General features: G+C 42.6%; 1 protein-coding gene across 1 annotated transcript in view; it reads left to right on the top strand.

Annotated features, from left to right (window-relative positions):
- The window catches only part of RASGRF2 (Ras protein specific guanine nucleotide releasing factor 2), an 888178-nt gene extending 871656 nt beyond the window's left edge, over positions 1-16522 (top strand). The window contains exon 27 of the mRNA XM_029574148.1: positions 11636-16522. Within this exon, the coding sequence (XP_029430008.1) occupies positions 11636-11728 (93 nt within the window). The 3' untranslated portion in view covers positions 11729-16522. The remainder of the gene's footprint in view (positions 1-11635) is intronic.
- Positions 16523-17180: the final 658 nt, after the last annotated feature.

Raw genomic sequence — 17180 nt, 5'->3', positions numbered from 1 at the left:
ATGAAAATGCATGACTGCTAGTGAGAAAGTAATCCAGTCTAGAGTAAATGGTATGGGCACGAAATAGATGGGTGAAGTATCTCTCTCCAGGATGCAGCGTTCGCCAAGCATTGACAAGGTGGAGAGCATTTTCCAACAGAGATGGGCCCCTACCCATACCAGCCTCGTGTCGACGATATTGAGAGGTGTCGAGCTGGGGATCCCGGATGGTATTAAAATCTCCCCCCACAATAATCGTCTTAGCCATATAGGGAAGCAAAAGTTGGTAAATCTCTCTGAAAAAACCTGAGTGGTAAGTATTAGGTGCGTACAAATTACAAAGAACAAGAGTGGTATTATAAAGTTCTGTCACCAAAATAATAAAACACCGCTCTGGATCTTTTATCTCTTTTTGGATCTGGATTGGTAGGTGCTTGTTGAGCAAAATAGCCACACCAGCAGATCTAGAAGTGGCGGATGCATAATGGATACCTCCCACTCAATTTTTATACAATTTAACATGCTCTTGGGTCAGTGAGATGAGTCTCTTGCAGAAATGCAATATCTGCAGATTTCCATTTTAATATGCTCAGTATTTTGGAGTGTTTAATCAGTGAATGAATCCCACACACATTCCAGGATATTATCCGAGTCTGTGTACTAAAAATCCCATATAATAAAGACAATCAAACACAGATCAGTCAAGAATATTCGAGTAGAGACCCTCCCAGCATAGGTCTCCACTTGTGAGGAATATTTCTGGTATAGAATACTGCCTGCTCTTAGCTCAGTATCCGGCTTCAAAATCAACTGGGACAAATCAGAGATACTTAATATCACTTTTCCTACATCTCAGGCAAATGATATATGTGCAGCCTATAAGTTCAAATGGCCATCCCAGAAGATAAAATATTTAGGGGTTTACCTGCGTAAGGTGGATGATTTATTTCATTTGAATTATGCTCCCCTCTTAACAAAAATCTATAAAGAATTAGAGGAGTGGGATCGATACCACATCTCGTGGATGGGCAAACGTTACCAATTGCCCTTCCACAGGCAGTACTTGACAAATGGCAACATCACCTAATGCGGTTTATTTGGAGGGGCAAACCTCCCCGAGTTTCGAAGAAAATAGTTTCTCTCTAAAGAACAGGGGGGCCTAGGAGTACCCAATTTACATTGGTGCCACGCAGCAGCACATTTACGAGCTATTCTAGGCTGGCATAAAACCCCAGTGGTTAAGATATGGATACAAATGGAACAGGCAATGGTGGGATCTATGCCCCTTCAAGTGCTGATATGGCAGCCTAAACGGTTTTGGCCCCAGTTGCAGAGAGTATCCTCTCCACTTCAAGCAACTCTGAGGATTTGGGAACAGAGGCAAACACGATTGTTGGGCAATAAAATTTACTCCCCATCAACTAACCTTTTTCATAATACAGCATTCATACCTGGGAATCCCCCCAGAGCCTTTCATGAGTGGAAGAAGCGGGGCATATTATGGGTAGAACATCTTTGGGGTCCACAGGGGATCCTGACCTATGATGAGCTCTGTACTAGATCTGCCCTTTTACCAGTATATACAAATTAGACACTATCTTACCAAACACCCGGTATCTGATGACTTGAGGATAGGTGTCACATTTTTTGAAGGGCTCTGCAGGGGGGCCAATAAAGTTGTAAAAGTTATTTCTAAAATATATGGCTTCTTGAATGCTGACATCCCAGATAAACTGCATTTTGTCAAAGCCTGGGAGGGAGACTTGAATTTGGAGCTCGATATGGATGACTGGAAGGCAATCTATCAAGCTATAGGTAGAGGTCTCATAGCATCCTCTCTTATCGAGAATAGCTATAAATTGCTCTACCATTGGCATCATTGTCCAGACCGCTTAAATAGAATTTATTCGTTGTCCTCAGATGCTTGCTGGAAGGGCTATCAACAGAAAGGCACTTATTTTCATGCGTGGTGGGCCTGCCCTTATATACAAACATACTGGCAACAGGTTCTAGCCTGGGTAGTGCTTCTGTGTAATACAGGATCTCAGTACTCTGCTGCTCAGGTACTATTAAGTGTCACTAGACCTTTGGAATCTTTGCAGGTATCCAAACTGGCAAATTTTGTTTCTGTGGCTGCAAGATGTGTCCTTGCTAAGTACTGGCGGTCCCCTATAATTCTACAACTGAATGAAGTACAGTGGAAGGTCTCCACCATCTATCGGCTAGGGAAGATCACTGCTTGCAAAAATAAGACTCTTCCTATGTTTCAGAAGACGTGGGCATCGTATGAGATATGGCTAGTATCCGAGTGAGGGGACATCGTTTCTTCATGCATGCGATTACATATGTGGAGGAGCATGTATGTGTAGAGACACTGGTTTCCATTGAGATAATTAATGACTGACTAGAACTTTCGATTCTACAGTGAGAGAGGGGGTGGGGAGGGTTAAATATGGGAGTTACTGGATTCTGAGAGTCGACTTACAATTTGAGATTTGTTCAAAGTTTTACATATCTGTTTATTATGATGGTTGCTTGGTTGTATGAAGTTATGTATTTGGCTACAGTTGGCTATAATTTGTACACTTATCTACTGATTGGATTTGATACGGATGTATATTCGACTATCTATTGTTTATTTTGTTAACTATACTCCTAGGGGTAGATTTTCAAATAGCGTGAATTGGCCTACTTTTGCTGGCGCATCAGGCGCAAGCAAAAGTAAGCTGGATTTTAGTAGATACGCGCGGAGCCGCGCGTATCTGCTAAAAACCTGGATAGGCGCGCGCAAGGCTATTGATTTTGTATAGCCGGCGCGCGCCAAGCCGCGCAGCCTACCCCCGTTCCCTCCGAGGCCGCTCCGAAATCGGAGCGGCCTCGGAGGGAACTTCCTTTTGCCCTCCCCTCACCTTCCCCTCCCTTCCCCTACCTAACCCACCCACCCGGCCCTGTCTAAGCCCCCCCCTTACCTTTGTCGGGGGATTTACGCCTCCCAGAGGGAGGCGTAAATCCCCGCGCGCCAGCGGGCCTCTTGCACGCCGGGACGCGACCTGGGGGCGGGTATGGAGGGCGCGGCCATGCCCCCGGACCGCCCGGGCCGTAGCCACGCCCCCGTACCCACCCCCAAAACGCTGCCGACACGCCCCCTAAACGCCACGACGACCGGGCCCGCCCCCCGACACGCCCCCCCTCGGAGAACCCCGGGACTTACGCGAGTCCCGGGGCTCTGCGCGCGCCGGTAGGCCTATGTAAAATAGGCTCACCGGCGCGCAGGGCCCTGCTCGCCTAAATCCGCCCGGATTTGGGCGGATTTAGGCGAGCAGGGCTCTGAAAATCCGCCCCCTAATAAACAGTTAAATGGAAAAAAAAAAAGAATACTGCCTGCTCTATTGGCATCCTCATTTAGAAAATCATCAGTATAAATGTAGGGTACTGGTACTCCCCCCCCCCCATACACGTCCCTCCCCAACCCCCCCCAGCCCCCCCCCCTAATCCAAGACCCCCCAATCCACAGTCCAATTCTGGAACTTCAACCCGAAGAACACCACCATGCATTCAACCCCCTCCCCCCATTCCAGCCCCATCCACTCCTCCATCCCTGAAAAGACTAACAAGTAGTCCACACAACATATGTACTGTCGATATTCATAAGTGAAAAAAAACCAGAAGAAACCCAGTATCACAAGAAGCAACACATTTGGACAGCAAATAAACCCCAGCACAGAATACACCAAGTCCAGGCGCTGATTGTCCACATGCTACGCCCAAGAAAACGAAAAAAAAAACAAAATGCCTATACTGGAAAAATTCTTCAGTAAGTGCACCTGGCCTCTTTGAGGCTTATGGCTTGCCCCACAATGAAGGAGCGATACTTCTGAATCCCAAAAATAAACAGTCAGAGTCTAAGTCACTAAACTTGCATCCTGAAGTGGGCCAAGAAGGTCCCAGTATCAGCTAAAAACAGTTCTAGCTGAGAGGGAGTACTGCGGTAACCGCGTCATCAATATGCAATCACAATCCTGCATGTAGGTCCCAAAAAAAAAATAAACCGGGAAATAGTCCTCTGTAAGAGGCGCAGTCCATATGTATTCCACACATTAAGAAAGGTGGAAGGAAGGCAAAACAATTACCGTCATGGTTAAAAGGTGAGGTGAAAGAGGCTATTTTATTCAAAAAAAACCATCCTTCAAAAATTGGAAGAAGGATCCATCTGAAGAAAATAGGATAAAACATAAGCATTGCCAAATTAAGTGTAAAACGTTGATAAGACAGGCGAAGAGAGAATTTGAAATGAAGCTGGCCATAGAGGCAAAAACTCATAATAAAAACTTTTTTAAATATATCCGAAGCAAGAAACCTGTGAGGGAGTTGGTTGGACCATTAGATGACCGAGGGGTTAAAGGGGCTCTTAGGGAAGATAAGGCCATTGCAGAAAGACTAAATGAATTCTTTGCTTCTGTGTTTACTAATGAGGATGTTGGGGAGATACCAGTTCCGGAGATGGTTTTCAGGGGTGATGAGTCAGACGAACTGAACGAAATCACTGTGAACCTGGAAGATGTAGTAGGCCAGATTGACAAACTAAAGAGTGGCAAATCACCTGGACCAGATGGTATGCATCCTAGGGTACTGAAGGAACTCAAAAATGAAATTTATGATCTATTAGTTAAAATTTGTAACCTATCATTAAAATCATCCATTGTACCTGAAGAATGGAGGGTGGCCAATGTAACCCCAATATTTTAAAAAGGCACCTGGGGCGATCCGGGTAACTATAGACCAGTGAGCCTGACTTCAGTGTCGGGAAAAATAGTGGAAACTATTCTCAAGATCAAAATTGTAGCGCATGATTTAATGGAACACAGTCAACATGGATTTAAACAAAGGGAAGTCTTGCCTAACAAATCTGCTTCATTTTTTTGAAGGGGTTAATAAATATGTGGATAAAGGTGAACCGGTAGATGTAGTGTATTTGGATTTTCAGAAGGTGTTTGACAAAGTCCCTCATAAGAGGCTTCTAAGAAAACTAAAAAGTCATGGGATAGGAGGTGATGTCCTTTCGTGGCTTACAAACTGGTTAAAAGACAGGAAACAGAGAGTAGGATTAAATGGTCAATTTTCTCAGTGGAAAAGGGTAAACAGTGGAGTGCCTCAGGGATCTGTACTTGGACCGGTGCTTTTCAATATATATATAAATGATCTGGAAAGGAATACGACGAGTGAGGTTATCAAATTTGCGGATGATACAAAATTATTCAGAGTAGTTAAACCACAAGCGGTTTGTGATACATTACAGGAGGACCTTGCAAGACTGGAAGATTGGGCATCCAAATGGCAGATGAAATTTAATGTTGGCAAGTGCAAGGTGTTACATATAGGGAAAAATAACCCTTGCTGTAGTTACACGATGTTAGGTTCCATATTAGGAACTACCACCCAGGAAAAAGATCTAGGCATCAGAGTGGATAATACTTTAAAATCGTCGGCTCAGTGTGCTGCAGCAGTCAAAAAAGCAAACAGAATATTAGGAACTATTAGGAAGGGAATGGTTAATAAAACGGAAAATGTCATAATGCCTCTATATCACTCCATGGTGAGACCGCACCTTGAATACTGTGTACAATTCTGGTCGCCGCATCTCAAAAAAGATATAGTTGCGATGGAGAAGGTACAGAGAAGGGCAACCAAAATGATAAAGTGGATGGAACAGCTCCCCTATGAGGAAAGGCTGAAGAGGTTAGAGCTGTTCAGCTTGGAGAAGAGACGGCTGAGGGGGGGATATGATAGAGGTCTTTAAGATCATGAGAGGCCTTGAATGAGTAGATGTGATTCGGTTATTTACATTTTCGAATAATAGAAGGACTAGGGGGCATTCCATGAAGTTAGCAAGTAACACATTTAAGACTAATCGGAGAAAATTCTTTTTCACTCAACGCATAATAAAGCTCTTGAATTTGTTGCCAGAGGTTGTGGTTAGTGCAGTTAGTGTAGCTGGATTCAAAAAAGGTTTGGATAAGTTCTTGGGGAGAAGTCCATTAATGGCTATTAATCAAGTTTACTTAGGGAATAGCCACTGCTATTAATTGCATCAGTAGCAATTAATAGCAGTTTGGGTAATTAGTGTTTGGGTAATTGCCAGGCTCTTGTGGCCTGGTTTGACCTCTGTTGGAAACAGGATGCTGGGCTTGAGGGACCCTTGGTCTGACCCAGAATGGCAATTTCTTATGTTCTTATGTAAATCTAACAACTGATTTACGTTGCAGCTGAATTGTAAAAAAAACCAAAACCTATTAGCTGCAGCAATAACATGCGCCTCAATCCTACTCGTCTTAGCTTTCAGCCAGGTTCCCCTGTCTCCGAGCGATCTTGTGTTTGCGTGAAAGTGCATGCCTCCTCCGCTGTGTCAAACCAATGGTTACTGGTGGAAGTAGCCACTCTTAATCAGGCAGGATATACCAAAGTAGCTCAAAGGCCCATATTAATGATTTTGCAACAAAATGGGTCATAGCCTGGCGTTGCGCAGAGACTCCAGCTGAAAAATCCTGAAATACTAAGATTTTCTATTTCTCAAAAGTAAGAGAACGATCCGCACAGAGAGTACGTAAGATTTCATTTTTATGTGCATAGTTTAGCAGTTTCGCGATAACTACCCAGAAGCGGGTTATGTTTACCTTCTTGGAGCCTAAGCGGTGCACCCTTCCACCCGCTTGGTCCTGTAGGTAGTTGTGAGGCCTAGTTCATCCCAGAGCCAAGTTTCTAAAAATGTCAATCGAATCTGGGAGACCAATGAATCACAGGTTGGACCTGTGAGAACTGTTCTCCAAGTCCTCAATGTGGGATGCCTGCTTCGCCAGCGAGGTCTGGAGGGCCGTGATGTCAGTTTGTGTGGATAGGAGGCCATCTTGTGTATCACAGACCCATTGTTCCACCTCCAAAAATAGGGTCTCATAACCTGGCAGGGCAGCCGAGAGTTCCGGTAACTTATCCACTATCACCTTTAACTCTGATCCCAGTGCCTCGATGACCGCCTCCTTAATATTATCGAGCACTATCGTAAGCAGCATAGTCATAGGAGGGTCTGCCTCGTATGGTAATGGCAGGTCCTGTCCTCTCAGTTTTTCTTTCTCCTTTTCCTTCTCCTTCCTCACAATGCGGGAAGTCATCTTTTTATATACCGCAAGCCCGAGTGTTGAGGAGATGCTGCAGAGAGTTTTGAACTACCAAAAGCTGTGTGAATGGGGCTGGATGCAGAGACTAGGTGCCAAGAGAGAAATTTACATCTGCTTCCCTCACTACATCACGTGATCTCTCGAGATAGTTGGTTTAAAAGCATATTGTCTATTTAAAAGCACACCGCCTATTTCCATGTGTGATGGCAATTTATAAATTTTAATAAATCTATATCTGACTTTACTGGGTTTCCAAGAATGTCTACGTGAGTAGCAAGATGACTAAAAGTGCCTTGGAGGTCTTGGTTCCACTCTGCCTTGCTGCCATCCCCTGATATACCATTTTGGGATTCTTGCTTCCACTCAGCTTTATTGACTCTAAACATTGTGGATCTTGCTGCCACTCTGTCTTGCTGCTATACTTCTTGTTCTGTACTTTGGAGGTCTTGCTGGCACTCAGCCTTACTGCCATACCCCAGACTCTACATATTGGGAGTGTTTCCTCCAGTCAGCCTTGCTGCTATAATATAATAGAATTGCTTAGCCTGAGTCTGACTACTCTGGCTAAACATATGTTTAGAAGTTAGGCCTTAATGGATTCAGGGTTTTCACACTGAGACATATAATGTGACTTCAGCAACTGTGAGAATATAAGAGGTAAACAAAGGGGCCCAATATTCAGAGTTATCTGGCTATGTAAGTTAGTCAGATAAGACTTATCTGGCTAACTTATGTGGGATGTTCAGCAGGACAGCAGTGCTGCTGAATATCCCCTTATTTGGCACTACTTAGCCAGATAAGTTTTATCCGGATAAGTTAACTGGATAAGTCCAAATATCGGCACTTATCCAGTTAAGTTATATGGCTAAGAACTGCCACCCCATTACGCTCATTGCCCACCCATTGGATATCTGGCTATCTACTTGTTACACCCATCGGTCGCAGACAGCTGTGACCTATCATGCTCTCCTCCTTTTTCCCTGAACCATCAATCCTAGGAAGAGTGGCAGCCTCCGCCAGCCAGCGCCAACCTTCCCAGCGTCCCTGGGACAGCGTGGGCGCTGCCGACCATCTCTTGGATCCGGAATCACCTAATGCGCTTGCGCACACAAGGGCCTCCTTTGTACAGTCATGGCGGGAACCTCGGGGGCATCCCCTCCGGATGACGTCAACTCGATGCTGTACTTAAACCAACCAGCCTTCTGCTACTATGAGTTAGCAAGGAGATCCTTCGTTGCTGAATCCACTCTACTCTTGGACTTCCAGTTCCAGATTTCCCTCTGGGTATTGGACGCTCTTGGTACCCGCTCCTCGGGGGCCCTTCCGCATTCCTGGCAATCCACTCCTCGGAGGGCCTTCCTGCCTTGGGAATCTACCTGACCCACTCCTTGGGACACTATCTTGGAACTTCCACTTGTGAATACCTTACTACAGACTTCAACGATTCAAGCTTGGCTGAAGCTTCCTGCGATGTACCTCATGCCTCGGGCCACTACCGCTCCTTCTTTAGTGAAGCTATTCCAGTATACAGTATACCCTGAGTTGCAGGGTATTGCCACATCAGCTACAAGATCCACTTCCGTGTTCCTGTATCTCAGTCTTTTCATCTCCAGTACAGACTCCTTGGCGTATCCCGCTCCGCGGGCCACTACCAGATCTGCACTTCTGAGGCAATCTCTACCTGTCTGAAGGGACTTACTGGCATACCCCACTTTGCAGGCCACTACCAGATCATCACAGCTGTGGTATCATCCTGGTATACCTCCCTGCTCAGAACTGTACTTATTTACAGCTCCTGCTCTGCGGGCTCTGCTTTTCCTTCCTTTATAATAAAGTCTCTAACATATAGGTGTGCCCTACGCTACTGAGACCATGCCTACCAACAGTGAGGCCACAGGGCTCCTCCCTGTGGGGGAAGACACCTCTCACCTCAGCCCAGGGTTCACATCTGTACAAAAACATAACACTACTCAGTTGAATATTATTATTATTATTATTTATTTCTTTTATATACCGACATTCAATCGAGATATCACATCGGTTTCCAGATAACCAAGAGAATAGGGCGTAGTCCGCCCTATTTTACATTATAACATGGTAACCAAAAAAAAACCCAAAAAAACAACAATTATAACATATTATAACAGTGGTACATGGAACAAAAGGTTATAGGATATAACAAAAGGTTATAGAAAATAACATATGTACATGAATGTGTTGTTGATAAAATAAATTTAGGATTAGGGACTTGTTGGTAAGGTAATTTAGGAATAGAGGTGGGGGGGATGAGGGAAGGGAGGGGGGAAGGTGGGGTGGGAGGAAGTAGTGGAGTGAGGGATTCAGGGGGGTGAGAAGACTGAGTATGGGATGAGGTGTGTTGCGTTCGGGCAGGTTAAGGGTCGGGTGGGAAGGCTTTTAAAAACAGCCATGTTTTTAGGTGTTTTTTGAAGGTTTGCAGTGATGGTTCATTTCTGAGACAGGTGGGGAGGGTTAGCTAAGTGATGGCCACTGAACATATCTGGATTTTAAGTGGCCACCACTTAGCCGGAGAAGTCACTACTTATCTAGCTAAGTAGTGCTGAATAACGGTCTCCAGGTGTGCAGGATTTATAGTGAGGAAGTTAGAATTACAAGAGAAAGCCTGAACTGGATTTTGGAAACATTGCATGCATTTCTCACAACACAGTTTTAGATGCACAGACAGAAAGGGTATAACTGGCAGAGGTGGGGGAGGGAAATGGCAGAGGGACAGACAGCAAGAGAGAATCCTGACCACCAGAAACAATTCAGCTGCCCTGATAACAGTAAGAAAGTATTTGTAATATATTATTATCATTGCAACTTTGCTATATCTGTGCATTCTGCCTGGCTTTCTGGAATGTAACTTGGTATTAATAAGAAGGATTGTTATCCCGTTATCTATTTGTAAGGAATGTGGTAGGCGAGAATAAGGTAAAAGTAAAATAATATGTTTATTGATATACAATCTTAACAATTCTAAGTATTAAAGGTATACAGTTCTAAGCATATACAGTTCTAAGCACTAAAATATACAGTTCTAAGCATATACATCTGTATCCGTGCACAATATTTCGGCCAATACTCACAACACCCTTTTCATCAGCCTACCTGAGAGAGAGAGCCCACCACAGGCAAAAGGGGTTTCCGTCACTTTGTACGTCTACAAAGGACACGCAGCACTTTGCATGCCAGCAAAGTGAAAGTAAGTTTCTCGCTCTCCCCATTCTTCAGCCATAGCTGTTTGTCTTTTATAGCCTAATGTAAACAAGTGTGCGTGCCAAAACTAGACTGTGTGGAGTGTTTGTGGGACAGGATTACTCACTATCCTTGCCAGCAGTCCCAGTCTAAACTATGCATTCCAGACTCAAGGATGGTTTAGTCAGGTCATCCTACTCTGTGCTGTATGTCAAACATGCTGAGCTGATTCTGCAGTTTCCCTTACACTATTGTATGCTGACTTAGGGCATGAGTAAGTATGATTTGTGTTTCCTTAAGTAGTGAGTCCTGCCGAAGGTGTTAACCAAGGAATAGAAGCCATTATGTTTTTCCTTTTTATAGTGAGTCCTATCAGAAGAGGAAGAGCTTGCGGCATTCCACTTTTGTGTTATGAAGTGGTCGGTCTTGCTAGAGATGTTACCTATGGGATGCCAGTCTTGTGTGTGTCTGGGTTTATTTTTTTGTACCTCACTCAAACAGAGTGAACCTGCAACATATACCCCTTATGCTACACCTTGAGGGTCTTGCTGCTACTCAGCTTTTCTGCTATTCTCCTTGTGCTACCTCTTGGACATATTGCTGCCACTCTGCCTTGCTGTCATATCCCTTATGTACCACCTTAAGTGTCTTGCTGCCATATTGTAGACTCTACATCTTGGTGGTCTTGCTGCCACTCTACTCTGTCTTGCTGCTATATCTCTTATCCTACACTTTGGGAGCTATCTGCCACTCTGCCTTGCTGTCATACCACAGACTCTATACCTTGGGATGTTTTTGCAACTGTGGGTGGCTGCTTTGTACCTCATATGGTGCCCTGGGGTATTCATACCACAGTTTGTGCTGCTTCAATCTTCTTTTGGTGTCTTGGGGTTTTTTTCTGCCATCTTTGCTGCTTCATTCTCCTTTCATGATGCCTTAGGAAGTTCATGCCACTCTGGTGCCACTTTGCCCCTTTTGGGCTGCCTTTGGGGAGTACATGCCACTGTTTGTGCCTTCTTTTGAAGTCTTGGGGTGTTCCTGCCACTCTTGCTACTGCTTTGCTCCTTTCACGGTGCCTTTGAGAACTCCTGCCACTGCTGGTACCCTTTTGCTCCTTTACGATGCCTTAGCTTCTCTCTCTTCTATTGGTCCACATTTGCTTTTAAAAGAAAAGGCAAAATTTGTTTTGCGCAATCTAATTTTCTGTTTGAAATGCTATCAATCTAGTCACAAATAACTGAATAAAAATATGTTGTTCATTTATTTTTTAGGTGACTCAGTTTCTCTTGGACAAGTCTCTCATCATGGATGAAGATACCCTTTATGAGTTATCTTTAAAAATTGAACCTAGACTCCCTGCATGAGGTACTATCTGTGCTTCCATGGATGCAGAGAGCTTTTGAAGTATTAAACAGAATTATGCATGGTAAGCCCTGCAAACTGCAGGGAAAGAAATGGGAAGATTTCAAGCTCCCTTTTCTGAAGAAGAAGGTGGGAATCATAATGGAAGTCCGCTTTCAATGAATGGGATTGAAAACAGGACTGCTCAAGGAAGCTGATCAAATGCTTTAGATTGAGGAATAAGAGTTAGCTTCTCTGCAAAGCACTGAAGTCAAAGTATAAGAAAAAAATATGTAGAGTGATAAGAATGTAACCCACTGTATGAGCAACATGCTAGATTACTGGTATTCAAGCACATAAACATATGTGTTTTTCACAGAGTTTATCATCATATTTACTGAAATACTTTTAAGGACTTGATTCACCCAAATGTATTTTTGGCTTTTGAAGGCAGATGTTGGGAAAAAAATCTGAACAAATGTAAAAGCAGATATTAAAAAGAAAACCATTTATCATGGCTTGAAAAAAGCTATTCAGAGCCATACCCTCTGCTCTGCTCACACACAAGTCATGCATGTTTATATATAATTACACATTTTATTTGCCTGCTTCAGCCTTCAAAGTATAACTAACTCCGATCCTCAAGGGCCAGAAACAGACCTGTTTTTCAGATATCCACAATGAATATGCATGAGATAGATTTGTATGCATTATCTATCTCATGCATATTCATTGTGGATATCCTTTTTAAAGGCCTGTTTGTGGCTTTTGAGCACCAGAGTTGGCCACCTCTGTACTATGCTTAAAATTGGCAGAAGTCTGGACCAACATGCAACTCCTATTACTTACTTGGGGAGTGATTTTGTTTTGTTTAAAACTATGTACATAGGGAAAAATAGGAAAATTAACTGCAACATACCATTTTCTATCAGAAATTAGTACAAATAATAATTTTTCCCTTAAGTTCTGGTTATAGTTTTCCATGCAAATCCCACTATTAAAGAGCCTGTGTTAATTTTCTGACCTGCGACTGTGATATTCACATGCTAAAACACTTGAGATCACCCTACTATTTATAATACCCTATGTGACATGAATTCCATACCTCTTAGCATATTCTAAATGTAATTTTGAATGTCTTCACAGCGTTTTCCCCTCTGACTCAATCACACTTCATACATTTAGATTTGCACTCCACTTTCTATAGGCGTACAGCTCTTTTATACTCGCAGATGTCACTTTGCTCAAATATACAACCACATCCATGGGTTTTTGGATTCCCAGGACTTAGAAATAGTAAAAGATGCATAATACGGCCAAGTAAGATTCATTCATACTGACTACTAACTAGCACGATTACATACTTAAAACTAATTTAGTACAGGCAACCGATGTGGTAGTGAACTCTTAGTCCTCTCTTAATGATCATGCATTAAGGCAGAGCCCTCTGTACATGCACAGTCGGGTTCCTCAGGATTGCATTCTGCTGGATAGATATGAAAGATATTGAGCCCTTGTGTGTAGTGTTGTAAGAGAAATATGAACTGAATATAGATTATAGTGCAGGGTTGGGCAAACTATTTATTTAACAAGACCACATTACTGGTGTTTATCTGCACTAGGGGCCGGGGGGAGTGAGGTTGTCTCTCTTGAGTGGGAATTGAAAAGAAACACAGCAGCAGCCTCCACCCCCAGCAGGTTATATCACATCAGTATAGTGGCAAAAATACCTTAAAGCACAGTGAGAAGACCAAAGCAGCACCAATAATGGCAAGAATACACCGAAGGCACAATGGAAGAACCAATGCAGCAGTCCCTCCCACAAAAGGTTACAGCAGTGTAGCATAAAACCAAGTCTCCCTCTTTAGAAGGAAGACTGCCGTTCTTGGGCTCCCCCTCCCCCTTCTGCAGCCATCACTATGCTTTTCCTCCCCCCTTCCATCCCTAAGATCCACCTCTCCTCCTTCTTCACCATTCTCTCCTCCCTCTTTTTCCTTCCCCTTCTGGCTAGCAGACCTCTTCCCGCTGGTGATGTTGTGCCACAAACTTCTTTTCCACTGATATAGCACTGTACTCAGACAGCAGGCCTGATGTCATCATCAATGACCTGAAATTATTCGCGCAACCTCGGGCCGTCACTAATAGCGTTGGGTCAGAGTGTCAGCAGGTCAAAAACAATATCAATCTTGCATAAGGTAGGTGTGATCCATAAAAAAAAAAAAAAAGGGGAGATGGGCCAGTTCTGGCCTGGGGTCCAAAGGTTTCCCAGCCCTGCTATAATGAATATGCCTTCTTTTCCTGCCTGTTAACTCCATTTCTTCACCCATCTACTGGCTCAAATAGTGCATGTAGGTCCATCAGGGACACCTTTAGAAAATCCACTTTCATATTTAAACTACTTTACAGACTTTCTGCAACTATTTCCTCAAAAATGTACAATGTTCATGAGAATCATTGTGGGGGCGAGAGAAAGAATCTGACTGCAACGTGAGACACTTGCCTAACTGCAGGGTAACATTCTTATTCATTTTCTTATAAATATAAAAGTGTATTTTGCATAATAAATGGAAGATTTATATTTTTTGTTTAAAGCTAATTGATTGTTGTGGACCTGAGTTGTTAAATGTTTGCCTCATTTAAACATGCGTACAATGTGGTGACTGAAGTTAGGGCAGTGCTGTTGATTTATTTTCCTTACTTTAAGCTGATATTACTCTCAGAACATGCTCAAAACACATTCCTCATGCCAATTCTAGATGTTGGGGACATCAAGAGAGTGACTTTGTATATCTGAAAAGGGATAGTGATGCTCATGCATATTATAATGAAGCAGATAATGTATTACATAACTCAGATCAGGGGGATTGATGTAAAGGGAGCTTATTTGGTTTTCTCAAGATATGCAGAGCCTGAGTAATTTTTTTTAACACAACATTTAATTATTTTCATTCCAAAAAGTTGGCAAATATCTTTATGACAGACTTTTTTTATGTCAGAAATTTGGGTGAATCTAGCTTTAAAAGTAGGAACGGCCAATTTGCCCTCCCCACAACAGGAAATTGATAGCATTTGAGAGCTGTAGCCTTTGGAACAATTGTCATCTTTGCAGGTCAGGACCAACACAGATATCCTTTTTCATATGAAGAAGGATCATATGGTTTCTCACAATCTACTGCGATATATTTTTTTGTTGGTCCTTTAAATTTAAGAAGTTTCCACTTTCTCCAGGACCAATATGGCTAGAACACTACACCACAAAAACGGCTGACAAAAATATTTCTCTAGCACAGAATGCAAATTTTCAAAATGTCTTATAAATGTTTTGATAGGGACATAAAGGTGGTACATTTGAAGAACTCAGCTGCGTTTGTAAATATTGTTCTTTTCATCTATATTCAAGTGGACATCTCTCATACAAAAGCATTGAAAATCACCAAATTCATTGAACAATTGCCTCCCAGCAAGCTTCAACTAGAGACTGTCAATGTAAAATTGTGCAGTATATGGGATGAAAGCCTCCAGACTGGTGGAGGTTATGCAAGTATACTTTTAACGCATGGGAAAAATGCAGTATCCTTTGTTTCTACAACATCCTTTACTGTGAACTCTGTGATGTAGTCTGTCTCATACTTGCACTCTGAAAAGATGAATTTCTATATACCTGGCAGCCAGGCATAAGGTGCAGTAGGAAAATGAGAATATATATATTTATACATAAAAAGTATAATTATTTTTAAAGATTGCTATACCTTCAAGTATTTAACTTGATCAACAGCCAATATATATGACATGTTGGTAAATTTTATGTTTGTGTTTATGTAAGAGATAAGACTCATCAGAATATTTGTTGATATTAAGGTATCAGTATCCATTACATAAATTATTACCTCATACCTTCTATAATAATATGACAAGACTTTATATTTCAGTGTTATTAAACATCCAAAAGTATGGCTTAGCATTTATAAGATAACTACAACGGCCCAAATAGGAAAAGAAAATAATTTGATGCATATCTGTCTCTTGGATCATAGCAAGATATTCAGCTTCGACTACTAGTCAATAAGATTACTGCCTTTCTTAGTGCTAACATGTATATATAAATATCATCTTATTTCATGTTAAATCCATTTTTGTAAATGCATGGTACTGTTCACAATTTCCTTCACAAATATGACCGCACAACATATCCATTATTGCATGAATGACAATGCTCAAGGAAATAGGCATTTGTACAATTGAATAAAATGAACTAGACTAGAAACATTTTCCTACATATCTCGTCATGAAAACAAGTGGACCTGAAAAAGCTATACAATTGCTTACCACTGTTCTCAAGACAATATTTTAAATATTCTTGCACCAGTGAAATGCTTGGGTACGTAGAGAGAGGTATAACTAGCAGAAGAAAAAAAAGAATGGCAGTAATAATGCCTCTGTACAAATAATTAGTGAAAACTCTTCTAGAGTATGTTGTCCAATTTGGAAAGCTTTACATCTCTTCCAAAAGAATATAGATAGAATAGAAGTGGTCCAGAGGAGTACTTCACTGTGAGTTGAGACTTAAGTACCTAAATATGCAGTGCTATCTTTCCAGAAAAAAGGTGCCAGTACTCACATTCAAGGTGCATATTTTTTTTTTGTTAGGAACCACAGGGCAAATCAAGCAGGTGGAGGAAAAAGGTGCTATTATCAGCAAGTACCCCCTGAAAAATAGCCCTGTAAATATGTTTCTCACAGGACAAGCAGGATGGTAGTCCTCACATATGGGTGACATCACAGGATGGAGCCCTGTATGGAAAACTTTTCTGTCAAAGTTTCTATAAAGATTTGACTGACACTGGCACACTGAGTGCACTGAGCATACTCAGCCTGCAATTATCCCTGTGACTACAGGTGTCTCCCTCAGTCTTCTTTTTTCCGCTCTGCAGTAAGCATAGCGGTTAGGAGATCTGTGAGAAATTCTAAAACTTTTTCCACACGGAAACACTTAAACTTTTACTTCACAAACACTTTTTCCCTGCACGGGTCTCCATTTGCGTACATTTATTCGATGCCCGGTGAGTACTATGCCCTGTTTTTCGGTCGGTTCCTGTCACCTCCCTGGCCTGCCAACCGACTGCTGCCATCCCTCTCCCTGTGTTTTCATAGTTAGCCACACATAGCCTGCGAGTGTCCCTCTGTGACACTCTGCCTGGTTATTAGTACTAGTGGGACAGGGACTTCCACGGTTTCCATTGCCGCCAGGGCCTCTGTCGAATCCAGGTCCTTCGATTTCCTCGGTACCCTCACGTAGTCGATGCCCCCATCGCTACTGTCGGTACCCCCTTCCAGACCGTCCTGCATTCTTCGATGCCATCGGTACCCCTCCCCCACGATACATTGATGCCATTGTTCCCTGCATCGATTCTATCAGTGCCATCCATGTTTTTCATCCATTGCACTGATTTTTCCCTGGGTTTCATCGATGCCATC

Source organism: Rhinatrema bivittatum, chromosome 1 (assembly GCF_901001135.1).
Source record: "Rhinatrema bivittatum chromosome 1, aRhiBiv1.1, whole genome shotgun sequence".
In the NCBI taxonomy this organism is placed as follows: Eukaryota; Metazoa; Chordata; class Amphibia; order Gymnophiona; family Rhinatrematidae; genus Rhinatrema; species Rhinatrema bivittatum.
This window is presented reverse-complemented; position numbering and strand designations above follow the sequence as displayed.